General features: G+C 42.0%; 2 protein-coding genes across 3 annotated transcripts in view; one reads left to right on the top strand and one right to left on the bottom strand.

The window, feature by feature from the left end:
* WDFY4 (WDFY family member 4) overlaps positions 1–6,871 on the top strand; it is a 144,536-nt gene extending 137,665 nt beyond the window's left edge. For both annotated transcript variants that reach the window (XM_040606886.1, XM_040606885.1), the window contains exons 59-62: positions 2,117–2,299; positions 2,907–2,994; positions 5,235–5,346; positions 6,466–6,871. In XM_040606886.1, the coding sequence (XP_040462820.1) occupies positions 2,117–2,299; positions 2,907–2,994; positions 5,235–5,346; positions 6,466–6,532 (450 nt within the window). In that variant the 3' untranslated portion in view covers positions 6,533–6,871. The remainder of the gene's footprint in view (positions 1–2,116; positions 2,300–2,906; positions 2,995–5,234; positions 5,347–6,465) is intronic.
* A 9,181-nt stretch (positions 6,872–16,052) lies between these two features.
* Positions 16,053–16,979, bottom strand: part of VSTM4 (V-set and transmembrane domain containing 4) — a 38,711-nt gene continuing 37,784 nt past the window's right edge. Inside the window, exon 8 of the mRNA XM_040607284.1 lies at positions 16,053–16,484. Within this exon, the coding sequence (XP_040463218.1) occupies positions 16,428–16,484 (57 nt within the window). The 3' untranslated portion in view covers positions 16,053–16,427. The remainder of the gene's footprint in view (positions 16,485–16,979) is intronic.

Below are 16,979 nucleotides of genomic sequence, written 5' to 3'. Positions count from 1 at the left end.
TGGGCTGGCACAAAGCATGGGCTTGAGAGCCCAGAAAGATGGAGTCCTCTTCTTTCTATGTACCCACCCACCATTGACAGAGACTTTTTAGTTGGTAGCTCCTCTTCTAAAGCTGTCCAAAAATGAAATGGTCTGTGCCAGGAACAGTCTGGTGATTGATCCAAGCACAGTCCTCCAAGCTGTTGAGGTGCAAATGGTTAAACTGTTTGGACAATAGTCTGAAGAAAGATTTATTTAAAAGGGGAAAAACCTTAAGAAACTATGACTGAAGCTTCAAAAAAAGAAAGATGAAGGGGTCCCTATGTTGTGGATGAAAAAATCTTTTTTGATGTTAGCAGAACAGGATGCTTAATTCTGAAATGTGTTTGGGTATTAGTTTTTGTTTTGTGGGTTGGTTTTTATATATATATATATATTTATGTATTGTAACATGAAGATAGAAACAAAATGTTTCCATTGTGCTAAGTAAAATATTTTGATTGACACAAAATTGTATGTTTAGTAACAAGGGTTTTTTTCCTGGAAAATTCAGAGCAATTTGAAGCAAACGTTTGAAGGAAACAAACTGGTGAACCACATAGTTTTCTGTGAAATAAGAACTCTATACGGCTCTTTGTTATGTGATTGTTGGGTTTTGTATTTGCTTGAGTATCTAGAACAGGGGTCCTCAAACTACGGCCCGTGGGCCGGATACGGCCCCCCAGGGTCCTCAATCCAGCCCCCGGTATTTACAGAAACCCCCCTGCCCCCCCCCTCCCCTGCCAGGGTTGGGGGGGGGAAACCAAGCAGCCGCAGGTGACTGCCTGCCACTTCATCCGCGTGCCGGCCCTCTGTTTAAAAAGTTTGAGGACCCCTGATCTAGAAGCTCCATTTATAGATTCAAACCTTATGATGTTTGTATCATGTAGACACAAAATAAAATGTTGTCCCCAAAAGTTTATATGCTATGGAGGACTGTAAAAGCTTCCCGTTACTAACAGTTTCAGTTAGTTTTAAATCCCTGGTCTAGACCAGAAAAACACTGTAGATCATTACCAAATGCCTGGACATTATGTACTCTCATGAAGATAAGGTAGCTGAAATTTAATCTCTTTAATTATTGGCAACTCTGTTTTAAATGCACTATCCTTGTTTTATCTTCAGAATTCTGCCCTGCAGTGTGAAGGGCCCTGGGCCCAGATCAGGCAGGGGGGAGGTACATGTTGGTTGATTTAAACCAGATGCATGCCGCTAATTTAAGGGCACACTGGCCTGTGCCAGAATCAGATGACTTTGCTGATTATGTTCTATTTAGCTGGTTCTTAGTATGCATCAAAGCTGGAAAGGTCAGGTGGTCAGTTAGTAACTTGATCAAAATGCACTCTTAATAAGATCCTTCAAAACTGCAGCATTGGTTCTTAGTTCTGCTGCTTCTTGCTCCTAAGGGATTACCTGTGTATTTGCTCCTTACATGCGGTGTGTGGCAAAAGTATGCACCTGCGTGGAAGGGAGATGAGAGATGCAGTTGCAAAGGATGTTTTGTGCATCAGAAGTGCAGGCCACCGAGTGCTGAGCTGGTCATTGGTCAAATGCAAGTCTACAAATGCGATGACATTAAGCTCCCTGTGAGGGGCAGAGGAGGATTGTGAAATCACTGAAGGCTTCACAGCTAAGCAGGTGAACACCATGTCCTTGTTTAAAAGAATGCTTATTTGTAAAACTGAAGAGTGCTACTCCTGGCCCGGAAACTGTGCTAGCCATTATGTGCACGGTCCCTGCCTCTGACAGTAGCTAGGTCAGTCTGTCAGTCTGCTTTTCAACTAAAAGCCTGGATTTTCTGGAAAATAGGGAACATTTAAATAAATGTTTTCATTTTAAGATGTAAATAAACTTTGTTTCTGTATTATCTTGCTAAATCTGAGATAGTTGTCTTGGGTTTCTATGATATAAAAATGTCAGAATTTTTAATGAGGAAAAAAATGTCATTTTTCCTTTGTCTGATTTATATCATCTGCCCAGAGGCAAAACAAAAGTCAGAATTTAAGTCAGAGCAACTCTGTAATTTATAACCAGCACTTAAAAGTTGTGAGGAGGATAAATGTAGGATTTTGAAACATTGCCTCTTGCTTTGTTCCAGGGTGATATTATCACTTGTGCTGGATCTTACCTATATCTGTGGACAGTCAATGGTCAGCTTCTTGCAAGTGTTAACACCACCTGCAGCCCCAAGTGCCATATTGTTTGCTGCTGCTTTGCTGAAGTGATGGACTGGGATACACACAGCATCATCATCACAGGAAGCACAGATGGAGTGGTGAGGGTAGGTGGATGGAAGAAAAGAAAAGGAATCCTGATTCATTGTAGATCAGACAAATTTTGCATCCTAAATGGACAGATGGAGCTACTAAAAGCCCATACCACTTTCTTAACAGGGCAGCACAGGGAAGATGATGAATATCACAGTACAATGCTTGCTTTCTATCAACTTTTATCCTCCTGAATGGAAGAGTCTTTGCCATTCAGGAGAAGTTTTGAAAATGTGTTTTTCATTCTGGTGTGGTTTTGAAAGCAAAAATCATATTGCCCATTGGATATATGTTTAAGTCTGGTTTCAGAGATTTGGTTTATTAAATCATACTTTCTCAGGAGCAGGAATTCACTGCTGGTTCCACCTCCAGTTTGGTGGGAGAGCTTCCTGGGTTACTGGGATCCTCATTAGCATGTCAGCCTCACAACCCCACTAGCTTACTCCATACAGTTCTCCAGCATGACATCCTGCAGCACAGTGGTGGAGATGACTGTGAAATCCTGTTCTGATGTTAGAAGTCCAATTTCCACCCCTTGCTGGGAAGCAGACAGCCACATCTCTCTCTTGTTGCATTGTTATAATCCATGCTTTTTACATTTTTACCTCCTTGCCGGCACAGCTGTGGAAGATCAAATACACCAATACTCCAGAGCAAGCTACTGAACTGAGACCGCAGAGAGACACAGTGGCAGAGCCAGGCAACACAGGTATGACCACAGGGTGGGCTGTGCACTGCAGTGTGACTGTGTCCTGCAGACCTTGTTTGGTTGTGAGGAAGAAGAGGGTGTGTGAGTGCAGTGGTGTGAAGGGGAGATGGTGCAGGTAACTGGTGCAGCGTTTCTGCAGAAGTAACCAGCAGCAGTGGGTAGCCACTGCCCTACCTTAGAGACTGGGAGTGCCCCTGAGCCACTGGTCTCATGGGCACATCCTGCCTGAATGAAGCTACATGCTTCTTCATAGGCTCTGTTGTGGGTTCTGTCAAGCTTGATAGATCACCTTTCTGCATAAACCTATGAAACTAATGAACTATCCTGGTTCCAGAAAGCCCATTCCCTTGGCACCTTTGCTGATGGCTTGTACTAAAGTATCCTAGCATAATGTCAGACTGGGCACTGCCAGATCCTACCCTGGGATGGAACAGGGAATTTTGTTGTCTTTGCCACCTTAAATGGGGTCAGAGGCCCTTCAAACTGGTGGGAGGCCAGCAGCAGGCCCTAGCGCTTGGAGCTGTTTATTCAAAAGTGTGCCAAGCCAAAGCTGATACCCTGGATTTCGCACAGAGTTGAGGTTAATAACATGATGGGGGTACGGTGCTGACTGGTATTAAAAACAACTCAGGCTTACTTCTCTGTTCTAACAAATACGGGAGCTGAAACCTGCCAGGGAGCTTTAAAGGCACATCCTAAATAGCACAGCTCTCTTCTCTTCCCAGCACATTTTATAAGGGAAAGAAATTGTGGTGTTAGTATGTATAATTTACACCACTTATTTCCTGTGATCCTCATTACAGGCATTCTCTATTACTTCAATTTTAGGCACACGATTTGCATAGATATAAAGCTATAGATGTAACATCTGCATAAAAATATATTATAGAGTAATTGGGCATTACCACTGAGATGTTCAGAAGTGCTGTTCATGGAACTTGGCATCTACACTACTTAGAATGCTATATGAAAATATTTATATGTACAGAGGCATATTGGAAACGCCAGACCAGATGCCCATCCTACCTTTTGTCATGTCTCAGAGTAGCTAGAACCAGATGATTCTAAGGAAGGTGCAAGAACACCAGAGATGCCAGATGTGAGACAGGCTGGCTGTGGTAGCTATGTATTTGGTTTCATTGTGGTCTTTAATCAGAGATTGTTGTAAATCAAACCAAAAGACTCAACATTCCTTCAAAAACCTGTGTAGTATTCTGTAGTCATTTTGCAGATTATTTTTACATATAGAAACATCCGATATGTTTTAAGAATTTCCTAAGTTCTTGTCCATAACTTGCTGTGGCAGATGCCTTCATGTACATATATACTCAAGTACAATTGCATAGGCATGTCTTTGAGCAAACAGAGTTTTTAACTATTTTTAGAATTTATTTCTTAAACTGGTTTCTAAGCAGAGACTTAAAATCTGCCCATGGGAGCACAGCAGAATGCTCCTGTTTCTGCCTTTTTCAGAGAGGGTCATGTAAGACATGCACTGACCCAGGCACCTGGTGATGTGTAGACACACACACCTGTTTGCACATGACTGTAAGGATGCAAGTTTTCAAATGCATACAGCACCAGTGTTCTTTAATAAAGAGCTAAGAGGTGTAATCAAAGCAGTGACACACTCCCTTAAACGATTCAGATGACTTCAGAATTATTTTAAATGGCCAAATATTCCCACATCTCATTATGTGCATTAAAGAAAATAAAATTAATACAAACCACAGTCATTAAAAAGACCAAAGTAACTATGATTGAGTTATGTTGTTAGGTGTGTGTGTATGTATGTGTGTATGTGAAATGTTCTCAGCATTTAATTATTGGTTCTGTTATGAGCAGATTTAGATAAGTTGATAATACCAGAGCTTTATGTAATTTCTTTTTTACTAGGCAATTATGGGCTGTATTATATCCTGGCAGCAAGGTATTGTGGGACATCTTATTAAGCATAGAGCCAGTGAAAACTGATGAACAATTTTGCTGAACTAGGCATGCAATTTAGAAAGCAATAATACACAAATCCAATTTAGCACACAATTGATACAGCCGCACGTCAGCACATGTAACTATCATAGCCACAAATTAAATTGGGATGGGCCTATTTTGCAACAGCACAGGCAGAGATTAAATATATTTGTTCTCAACTTAACAACTTGCTGACTGTAAATAATAACAATCCCATCCATGCTGCCCCCAGACACTTTCTAAATATTTATTTTTAAACCACACAACAGGTAACAAGTGTGGAAAACATCTTGTTCTCTGTCGGGAACTGAATCCCAGCCTTGCCTTGACTGGAAAACCAAGTAAGACCAGCCCAGCAGTGACAGCACTGGCTGTATCCAGGTATTGTCCTTCCCTTGGCTTAGCAGCCGGTGCCCAGCAGAAGGCATCGCACCAGCCTCGGGCCACCACTGCTCTGCCCTAAATCTGCAGAGCTTTTCATTTTATTCTGGAGTTGGTATTAGTGCTGGGGTTTGGGGTTCTGGGTTTTGTTGTTGTTGAGTTTTTTTGTTGTCATTTGGTAGGGTTTTTTGTTTTTTCTTTTTTGTATCTCAGTCAAATCACTCTTAACCAAATGCAGTCACTCTGGGAGCTGGCCTGGTAACTGTATTGATTGAAGGATGTCGGGAAAGTCAATGGTCAGATAGGAGGCAACTCAGAAGCAACAGTAGGGTTTGGCCAGTATAGTTGTAGAGATCAGTAGTTGTTACACTGCTTCTGCACCTTAGAAAAAACAGTATCCTAGCAGTTTCTGGAGATACTATCTCCTTAAAATGTAAACAGGAAGTTTTTGGCCAAAGGACAACTCAGTTGTTAAAATCCACTCTGTTTGCACAGCCAGCAGTGTTTTAGTTTACTCAGTCCCCCTCCTGCAGTTTTATCTAGCTGTAATATTTGTTGTTATCTCCTACTCCAGGAAGTTATGACATACTGTAAAGCAGTTGCTGTCTTTCTCTCCAAAAGTGTTGGCATTTTGATAGATGCTAAAATGATTTCTATATTCTGCACGCTCAGCTTTAGAGCGCTTAGTGAGTGTGATGTTTATATGTGTTGAAAATAGAAAAGTTTGAGGTGGGACGGTTAGTTTCATTAGTGTTGGTGGCATTGCATGCAGCAGAGTTTTCAGTGGCTGAAGCCATAATTTATGTGCTAACAAGTCCAAACTTGCACAAGCAGATTATGTAACATTCACAGAGTCTCAGAGAATGGTAAGAGTTTCTGATCTGGCTAGATTATCCACAACTAATGCACTAAACTCCAGGAAAGTTTGTGTCCAATTCTAGATTCAGTCTTTGAGGTACAAATCTTTGTCTATTCTATATCATTGTTCTTCAAATTTAACCTTAAAGATAATCTGCTCCCCTGAATGTTGCATCCTCCTAATTGCTACACATACAGGAGAAAGTCTTGATCCTATTTGTGTCTTATTCTTAAACATATTTTTTTTCTTTCTTTCTCAAGAAATTCCTCCAAACTCCTAGTTGGTGATGACTGGGGAAGAGTCTACTGCTGGTCTGTGGATGGATAGGAAGAAATAGGCGAGAACTCTTAGTTTTTCAGCCTTTTGGATGGAGAGAAAATTACCTTTCAAAACATGACAGAACCAGAAAAACTGGAAGCCTATGGCTGGGGACTGAATCTCAAAGGAGTTGTTGGACTGACCCTGCAGTCAAGTCTGATTGAAATTAGAAAATGGACTCCCAACTAGTGAGAGAGACACTGACAGACATGCACGCAGACAATGAGATTTTACAGTATCTGTCCTGGGAAAAGTTTTGTATTTTAAATGTTATTTTAGATACTGAATTTGGCTTTATACATTGTATTTCACAAATAATAGCTAGCAAATTAAAGTGTTTTGATTATGCCAAAGATCAACGTAGCTTAATAAAATTAACATTCTAATTTTATTATCATGAAATCAGAAAATACTGAAGCTGCAGACAGATGTCAGGTGAGTTTGTCATAGTATCTTTGTTCTTATTAACATACAAGTATGTTACTACCTCTGCTTCTACTCTTCCTACTTCCCTGAGTCTGCATGAAAATGTATGCATGCCTTCTGAGAAGCTATTTTGTTTGCAAAGTGAAGGTAGCAATCCCCAGGTTGGTAGTGTTGCCCTTAACCAGCCCCATTGTGAACATGTGTTATGGTGCAATCCTTAGTTTCCTAATGCCTGACTTGTTTGGGTTTTTGTGTTTGGTGGTTGTTGTTGGTTTTTTGTTGGTTTTGTTGTTTTTTTTTTTTGTAGTGAGCAAGGTAGGAAAAATGCATGGAATGGGTAAGGATGAAAATCTGACACAAGTGGCCAACATATTCTTTCATTCTCCTCCTTCACTGCCTTCTTTCTTACCTTTGTCCTGATGTTCTCTGGAATATCAGTATATGAGACATACTGCAGGATTTACCTTCACAATCACCCTGCATGGTAAAAGAGAGTATTTGTAGTATAAGAAGGCTGAGGCCATAGTGCAGTAAATGTAAGTGCTATTTGTGTCCCTAGTGGAAATGGAAAAAGTGTGAAAAATCAAGCTCCTTACTATTTTATGAGAATTGGAAGGAGCTAAACTGGTAATTTTACTCCCGCTCTCCCCTGCCTGTCCTTGACCTGGTAAAGAAATTATCTTATCTTACACACAGAAGGGCTGAGTAACCACTTAACAAGAGCAGCTTCCTGAACACCACAGTCTAGATCAGGGCAGAACCAGAAAGAACACAAAGAACATTATGGTCATGAAGGCCTTTGTGTTCATACCGCCAAACACACCCTTGAACAGACAGAGCCAGGAGAGTTCCCTGGTTCCCATTGCACTGGGACTGGTTAGCACTGCAGTAGTGAAGCCCTGTGTGTGCTGCACTGGGCGCCCAGAGGCTGAGGAGTTGCTATATGCCACAACCTTGGTGCTAGAGACTTGCTAGCATTTTTAGGAAGAATCTGGAGAGGAAGACAGGTTTTTTTACCAGTCTTCTAACTACACCATCAACTTTCTTCTTCCTGTAGGGCACTGCTTTGTTCAGGACTCTTCTTTTGAATTATTTTGCTGAATGAGCAACTTCCTATAGCAAACAGCTTCCTTCCTTGCAGAGTGCTGAGACGTGTCCCTGCCCCAACCCACCCCACAGCTCTGTCTGACCTCCACAGTGAGTGAGGTAATAGCCTGTGGAAAATGTGGTAATTGGAGGTGATTAGAGCTCATGATGCAGACATATAAGGAAAGCTGTGTTATGTCTCCACAGATGACCTGGCTGGTTATCCTTTTTAACCTCCAAGTGCGTGACTTGATGACTCAAATACTGTCCTTTCTGTGCTCAGTGAAACATGCACTGAAAGCAGGGCAAAATGCACCAATGTTTTTGCAATCAAATTAGCCCTGTGGAGCAAAGGTAGACCGTGCCTGTCTTTCCTTTTCCTGAGGACTGGGGAAAGGTCAGTTGTCACAGAATTCAACAAAATTACGTACACTGCTTCTTTTCTCTTCCCTCTGCACATTACTTAAAAATAAGTTGCAATTTGGAAACATGGACAGCAAGACTTGGACTCCTGTCAACTGTGAATACAGCTTTACTGAACTGTGATATGTTATTAAGAGCCATGAAAGCAGCTCACTACCTGTGTTTTCATTTACCTAGTAAGCATCTTCATAACTTGATAATTGTGCCTCTTCCTTTAGCCTTTTCATGCAGCCTGTCTTTGCCAATAGCAGATAGTCCCTTTCCTAGACCTGGCACTGACACCTACTTTACAGCCTGGCTCCAATGCTGTAGACATCAACCTGATTCTGATATAAGAAGAGGCCAACTGTAGGCTAGCCATGCATGGATTTGACAGGCTCATCTCCTTGTGCCTCATGTTCTCTTACACCTTCAAGAGAAGGACAAGGTGCATTAGCTATTGGTTTGGATTACAGAGGAAAAATCGAGTGTGCAAGTCTGAATGGAAGTCAGCAGGTCAGGAATTAATGTCTTCCTGAGTCAAGCTTGTTCTAATGTTCAGGGAGTTGTAATTTGGGAGAATACAAAAGGCAAATGGATAGAAGTAGGTCGCAGTTTTTTCCTGGTGAAAATTCTGATTATGAGTGATTTGCTGTACAGCAGTGCTTGGTTGAGAAAGTTTCTAGCTCTAGAGGATTTTCCCCCAGACTTGTAAGTCATGAAAAGAAATACATATTGTGAGTATCAAAAGCACCACCCCTTCCTTGCGGAGTTAAGGCACAAATTTAAGCATGTTGCTGTCATCGTATTTCCTAGGTCTGATACAGCTAGTGTGTGCAAGTGGTAGAGTGCTACCTGGTCATTTTTCTGCAGGCAAGTCCCTGTGACATGAACATTTTGCTATAAATTTGCAATATATGATTGAACAGTTAGCTGAAACTCATTCTCTTACATGCATATACTTCTATATTTGTGTTGGTCACCTGTGTACTTGGTAAATTATGAACGTCCATGAAATTCTGTAGGCTCTAGATGTGGAGGTGGCTTTCACTGGCACGTAGACAAGACTTGGTACTAGCTCAGGGACACTAGTGGTGCCTACTTGGTGAGTATACTGGTGTGATGCTGAATCTCTAATGGTTGCATAGGATGTAGGGGTAGCAAATCTAGAATATGTTTGAAAAGCAAATGAACAATTCCACAGCAAATATACTTGCAGCATAGCTTCATTGTTACCGTAAATGGCTCAATGTGAACATCAACAGAGTGTTTACCTCAGAAGTAGCTTTGCAAGGGGTAGTAGCTCTGGGTGAGAATTACCCTTTAAAGAAATCCAATCCCATTAGGATAAGAAATGCAGAAATAAGGCACGGTCTTAACTCTGCCCTGTAGGGAAACCAAGAAGAGCAATGTGGAACAGCACAACCTTTATGTGACTTTAAAAATCAGTTTAATTGAGGCCCATAAACACTAAAATGCCTTAATTACACTTATTTGGTTATTGCACAGACCATCTTGCTTCCTTGTTCAGCAATAGAAGCCTCATAAATGTTAACAGTGAGCATTAAATACTGTCTGATTTCTGTGGCTTTCTGTTGTCTAATGAACACCAGTTAAGCAATATTTGCAGAACTGCCTGTGCACTGCAAGGCCTTTTTGCATCCTCATAAAAAAAAGTGTTTGCTCAAACCTCTCTTGAGAAATCCATGCAAACCAATCTGTAATTCCCACAGGGAATTTTCCCCTCTGATTGTCACTGTGCGCTGTGGTTCCCAAGTCCTTTTCATACAGGGATCTCAAAGCTTGTTACAGGAGGGTATTGACAAGAAGATAATCTCATTCATGGTTGCCTATGGCTCTCACAAGGGAAGTTATTTGAGTGCCATACAAGTTAAAATAATTTTCAGGAATATGCTCCCTTTTGTATGAAAATGTGGTCTGCCATGCTTTTGTCTCATCTTTCAGGAGGGACATCCCAAGGAAGTTGAAAAAGAAGCCCAGAAAAGCTCTGGACCTGATCCCAGCTTTCTTGTCTCCTCCTGTTTGGTACTAAGAGCACCTCTGAACCAGGTAGCTGGAGTGATTGTTTGCCTATGAACACACACATCACTCAGGGAGCAGACTGGTTGTTGCGTTACTGGTGTCACTCTTCAGATGTGTGCATAGGAATTGCTGTCATTGAAGTCAGCCAGGCTAATAGGAGAGTTGTGAGAGGGAACAGGGCTGGTGGAGGAATGCCAGCCTTCCCTATGTTTTTTGCCTTGTGAACAGGTTGTCATCAGAGTTCTTCCAAAGTGTCAGAAGGCTCCTGGAAATTTGCTGCATGAAGCTTTAAAAGGAAACTCCCTTGTTCCTCTGCACTGAACTTCAATGTCTTATGGAAACCTGGTATCCAGAACCAGGCAGCCTTCAGCAATACGTGGGGATCTTGGTGACCATGAGTAATATTTGCTGTAATAAGGACTGAGAAAATGTAGGCCTTGTGATGGGAACAGTTGTGCCTGTGTTCAGTGATCACTTGATGTGTTCCACACTCAAGTGTTGCAGCCCTATGCATGTGGAGGGTTGTCGGTGTGGGGCAGTCACCGACCGAGCAACAGCGAGTGTACTGGCTGGGTGGCTGGAGCTGAGGATGGCACATGCGTCCTTTGTGGTGGAAAGAACATTGTGAGCTCTTACTGATGGGGGAGAAGCTGTCTTTGTGTGGGTGACTGCAACAGCAGCAGCATGGGAACTTGCCCTGTTTCAGGTCAGAAATTTTCTCCTTGTTCAGCTTGGACAGGAGGCTCTAAGGACTTTGCTTCTGCATTGTGCATATGTTCCTTGACCAGGAGGAGCAACAAAGAGTCATGCTCCCACAGCTGCTCCAGTTCTGGTGGGATGGCCACCTTCCATGGGGGGAGCACAGGTATTAAGCCACTGGAATGAATAGTGACAGGCTTTTTGACCACTCCTGTGCTATGTCCAGTCCTCACAGTCTCCTGGCTGTGGCAGTCTCCAGTGGAGAGCTGCTAATAAGTTAAATCTCCTCTGCCAATGTCTATGTCTTTATATCTCCTTATTTTACTGACACCACTGGAGTAACCAAAATAAAATGCAGTCAAGATGTAGTCATTTAGGTTCCCTTCTTTTTCACAGTTCCAGAGATCTGGTAAGCAAGTAAAAAATGTATCTTTATTGTGACAGTGAGACCATGCATGTTGTAATCGAGGGATTCCAGCAGTGTTATTGAAATAACCAGAGTTGCTGCCAGACCATGAGGTAAATTGGTTGGGAAGGTGAAATCCTGATTTGCTTTAAAGCCTTTGCCTGCCTGGAAGGCTGGCTTCTGCCTGTAACCTGACATTTGTTGACCTTGGTTGTGTAAGGACTCAGTTGCCACCTTGCTGGGTGCAGCAGTCTGTGGTGGTCATGGTGGGCACCTGTTTGAAGCTCTGGGCAGCTCTTGGCTCTTCAGAGCCAGATTATGAGCTGAAGATATACTCCATGTTTGGGCCGTATATTCCAGGCCCTTCCCTGTGGCAGTGCTGGGGCTGTGATAAGTGGGAGGAGGCCCACTAGAAATCTACTCAAGCAGGTCTAATTGTACCAAATAGAACAGCTCAGTAGAGTGGAAAATAGTTCTTATATATCTACTCGAAGAAGATAATGACCTTTTAAATAACAGAAGCAATTTTATTTCAATACCCCAATTACTCTGAACTCTCAAATGTCAAAGTGCCGAGCACTTTCAAAATAACTTAATTTAGACATTTATAGCACTTAGACAGTGCTAGCTTCTTATCTAACCTAATTATGGGTTGTACAGGAAATTGCAAAGCATCCCAATTAATGTTATTTTTTATAGTGATACATAGGAGTAACCTTTGCCATTTGCCGTCATCATGTGCACAGTGATTTACTAATTTTGGCTTTTGAGTTAGTTCTCTGGCAGAGTAGAACTTTTCTATCCTCTGGTTGCTCTTTGAGAGGAAGTAGAAGCGAGCATAGCTGTGTTTACCTGGGGGATTTGAAGGGCACATGTTCCCGTGAGAGCAGAGTGCCATTGCAAGGCAGGACTGTTTAAGTCGTAGAGGTGCCCTATAGAATAGTGCTGGCTGGCTGTCAATCTTCTTGATCCTCTCCGATCTGAGTACTGAGGCCAGGATTCTCCACCTACTTGTCTCCCACAGGACTAGTGCAGGGGAATGAGATTTGTAAAGCTGGTTTTAACTGGCTGCCTGAAAAATCCCTTCACAGATGATGCTGAGCAGTTTCCCTTCTAGTTCCTATGCTGTGCAGGCAGAATCAGAGGTAGAAGAAGTGGTGTAGCACCACTGAATAGTACCCAGTGACTCCTTGCTTGCTTTTATGGTGGGGGGGGACACGTGTCCATTTAGCATGTCTGAAAGTGTTAACTGTTGTCCTTCCCCATGTGTTTTTTGCCCTGTATACTTTACCTGATGTCTTGGTTCTGTGCTGTGCACCCCACCATGACCCTGCTGTCAGGAGAGAACTGCTAGCAGTCAGAGAAGTTCCTGCAGGCTTCTTCTTTCCTGAGGATAATCCATAAGAGTCAACAGCTAATTTCTCAAAGAAAGATATGGGGCTGTGGGTAGCTACATACTGTAGCTGCTGTCAGCTGTGCCCAAGACTATGCCAGCCCAGAATGGGAAGGCAGAAGCCCCCAAAGGTGATCTTGTCTTGTGCTACTCTATGTACAGAGCTCTAATGTGCCGTTGTGGTATCATTTGCTTCCTTATGGTAAAATATTACTGCAGACAAGGCAGATATGATTTTAACATGGCTTAACTCAAATTAAATCCAAGAGGGAAAGTTTGAGTTTGACTCAACAGCTTGTGTTCGAGAGGGACACAGGGAACAGGCACACAGAGAGTTCAGAAGTCCCTTTCCCCAAAGTTTTTCCCTAGACAGGACCAAAGCCCAAGTGAGTTTGCCTGGAGACTCTGGGCACATGCCCTCCTACTTCCCTGGTGTGAGATGCAGAAGAGTCCCAGATCCTGCGCAGCAGGGAGAAATGCAATTGCTGTATTATGCACTAAAATGAAAACCTGAGCAGGTCTTCAGCTGGAAGCTCAAAAAGGGCTGCCGGAACATTTCTGATGGGGATGGTCAAAGACTGAAAAGCCTCCTGTGGGGTTTGCAAACAACCCAGAAACACTGGTGAGGAATAAGAGAGACTTAACACAATATGGTGCCAAGACAACTAGCTCTCTTGCCCTACCTATTGCTATGCAGTCAGCAGAACACATTGCTTCAGCATTCAGCCTCTGGATGGAAATGCTGGAATACGAAACTGCTGTGAAGTTTGCTGAAAAAGCTGGGGCAGCCAGGGAAAGGGGTTGTTGAAAGCCGCATGTTGGAGCTATGATGTGTTTTGTGCAGGTATTTCAGCAGACCTCTGTGGGCTGTGGTCAGAATGGCATTTGGGAATCCAGCTCAGAACCCCACTAACCATTCCCCGAATTTCCAGGGCGGTTTTCTCTGGAATAATTTCTTCATCTTTCCCATAGAAGCAGTATTGGGAATCATTTGTTCTTTACAAGAGGTACGACTGAGAGAATTGAGGTTGTTAATTCTTTTTTCAATCTTCCCTCCAATAGTATTCAAATATGGCAAAGGCTGTTAAGAGGAAAAATGTCTACTGAGGAAAAGGCAAGAAGATATAGTCTATATGCTAGGAAACACTTTGAATGATTAGGGCTGTGGAAACGGGTGGAGGAGTGTGGAATCTTATCACTAAATGTCTGAGAAGAGGTTAGAGCAGGGGTCCTCAAACTTTTTAACCAGGGGGCCGGCGCGTGGATGAAGTGGCAGGCAGTCATCTGCGGCTGCTTGGTTTCCCCCCCCCAGCCCCCGGCGGGGGCGGGGGGGGGCGGGGGCTGGTCAGGGGGGTTCTGTTAATACAGGGGGCCGGACTGAGGACCCTAGGGGGCCGTATCCAGCCCATGGGCCATAGTTTGAGGAGCCCTGGGTTAGAGCAACCTCTTATCAAGTTAAGACAGATTGACTTGGTCCAGCCTTGAGACCAAGTGATAGACTAGCTGATATCTCAACATCTGTTCTCTAGCAGACATCTGAAAATCTGTTCAGATCCATTTTCTCTTTTTATTTTAAGAGGAATAACACAAACTCAGAGTCTTCTATTGACATGCAGTCTTTGGATCTACCTTGCCTCCCAACCAAGATAGTAAAATGGTGTCAAAACAGGTGGTGGAAAGAAAGTGCACCAAATGAGTGTATTTCAGATTAGTGCAGGAAACCCAGAAGAGTGGAATTTAGGATTTTATGTTTTACTCCAGCAGGTTAGACTGAAGCCAAAAAGGATCTCTGCACCCTCATGTCACTCACTAGAGATGTTTCAGAGGAGTCCTCAAAAAGCAGAATTTGACCTACAAATCAAACGTCAAATGAAACCTCATTTGGTCTGAGACCTGCTGTGCCAGCACAACCTGGCCAAACCCTGACTAAGGACACAAGCTAATTGAACTTCTTAATGGAGAGAACCCCACAATTATGTTACAGTTTTCCTAAGACAAATAATTTGCTTGTAATTACAGAGATAATGACATTCTGACCACACCTACCAATTAGAAAGTTGTAATAAAGAGTAATAAAACACCTTTTCCTTGGGCTGCAGAATCAACCCCCACACAGCCCACGACACTAATATGATTTACTCCTGTTTGCTGATGGAGAACTCTAGTAATAAAATTTAATGTGGAGGAACAAGATGCATTTAACCAAAGCTGTAAACATCTCTAATTCTATTTAAAGCTATAGGGTGTAGTACATTAACATTTAACAATCTGATACTAAATTTGTGTAAAGCTAATAGAGCTGTATTTGTTAAAATTTCAGCACTGGGCCGTGTTTTACCAATGACAATAGGAGGAGTAACCAAAATAGTATGACTCAGCAGAGTCCAGCTGCTGCTTGATAAGGTATTAAGAGTCTTCATGGGAACTCCTGTTGTAAAAGAACAGTGGTCCACATTCAGCTCTGCTGCTGTTCTGCTGAAGCCAGAGGGAACTAGGCCAGAGATTAATATGGCCTTATGGTTCCTGTTAATAGGAGCTAAATCCAACTTATTCTGCATTTCTCCCGATAGAGCACATTATACTCAATGAAATTTTCTTCTCTGTAGTCTTCCAGGTGAGTTGCTTTGATACTTAAAGATGTACAATTAATTGCAAGGTAAAGAAAAATGGTTTTCTTTCTCCAAGGATGTGTTCTGACACTATTAAATCTGCATCAGAAAAGGCATAAGAAATGTCTGCTCAGGAAGACAGGTGTTCTCCCAAGTAGTATTTCTGGCTTCCTTTCAACTCAGCTGGTCTGTTGCCTTTCAAGATTTTGTTGTCATCTTGAAGTCAGTCACAAATAGAAAACATCTTTAAATCATGGAATTTTCTGCAGAATGAAAAATTCAATTCCCACCTGTTGGGATTGTCTAAATGCTGTGTACAAGATAAACACACATACTTAAATCGTTCTCTAGCAAGCAATAAATCCTATACAGACTAAGAGAAGTTAGCTCACAAAAAAAAAGTAATTTATTTAGCTCAATTAACTATTATTCTGGGAAATTAGATATCAAGCATAAACAAGAATATATAGAATATTAATACACAAAGAATTATATTCATTAAAATACTGGGCATAAACATACAGTAGAGGATTTTTCTAACAATGGGCACAATGGCCGGTTGTGTGTAAAAGGAATGTTTATGTACCAAACTTTAGAAATTTTCACAACAAAGTGGTCAACTCATTAATGTGTTAGGGTTTTATTTTTAATTTCAAAGGAATCACTAAGTTCTATACTTTTCTAAGGTCTTCCTTACAGCTGTCTGCATAAGAGATGTTCTCTCTTGAATAGTTAGTCAAACTCTGGCTGTTCCAAAATGGATCCCTGAATGTTTGATCATTCTTTAGCACCGATTTCTTTTTGGTCAATGAATTGATTGCTGTTGTCATTGGAAGTCCATCACCCAGTCGGAGAACAAGAAAAGATACCATGCCCTTTTGCTGGGTGATTACATACCTAGGATAATGAAAAGGTGAAATAAACATTTTCCTGACAGCTCACAAATGCAAACATTAAAAATGCAAATAATTACTATCAAACCTATTGATAAAAGCTGGCCTTTGTCTAGACATAACTGTTTTGATAAGGGACTAGAGTTGGAATTAGTACTGTACATAATAGCCAGCCTGACAAGCTTTTCTTAAATTCTTTTTTTATACAAGAGATTTTTATCTAACATGGAAGCAGGAGACCACATTTTACACTTTCACATCCTGGCTATACTATAACAAATTATGTATGCTGTCTAATCTTTACCACCACTCAAAAAAGTTAAAACCCAGTTTATACAGACTCACTTATTCTGGTGAAACCCTCCAAAAGACAGTGATGTGCTCCCTTCCTTTGTTGCATGACCCCATCCCTGCATTGTCACCCCTGTCCCTCTTCTCCTGCTCTCCCATGCAGGAGGACATGAGTATTCCTGCAGTGGTTCCCAGCTGTGCTCTAAGC

The sequence above is a fragment of the Falco naumanni genome, chromosome 9 (genome assembly GCF_017639655.2).
Source record: "Falco naumanni isolate bFalNau1 chromosome 9, bFalNau1.pat, whole genome shotgun sequence".
NCBI lineage: Eukaryota > Metazoa > Chordata > Aves > Falconiformes > Falconidae > Falco > Falco naumanni.
The sequence above is the reverse complement of the archived record's forward strand: the minus strand, read 5'-3'. Positions and strand labels throughout refer to the sequence as shown.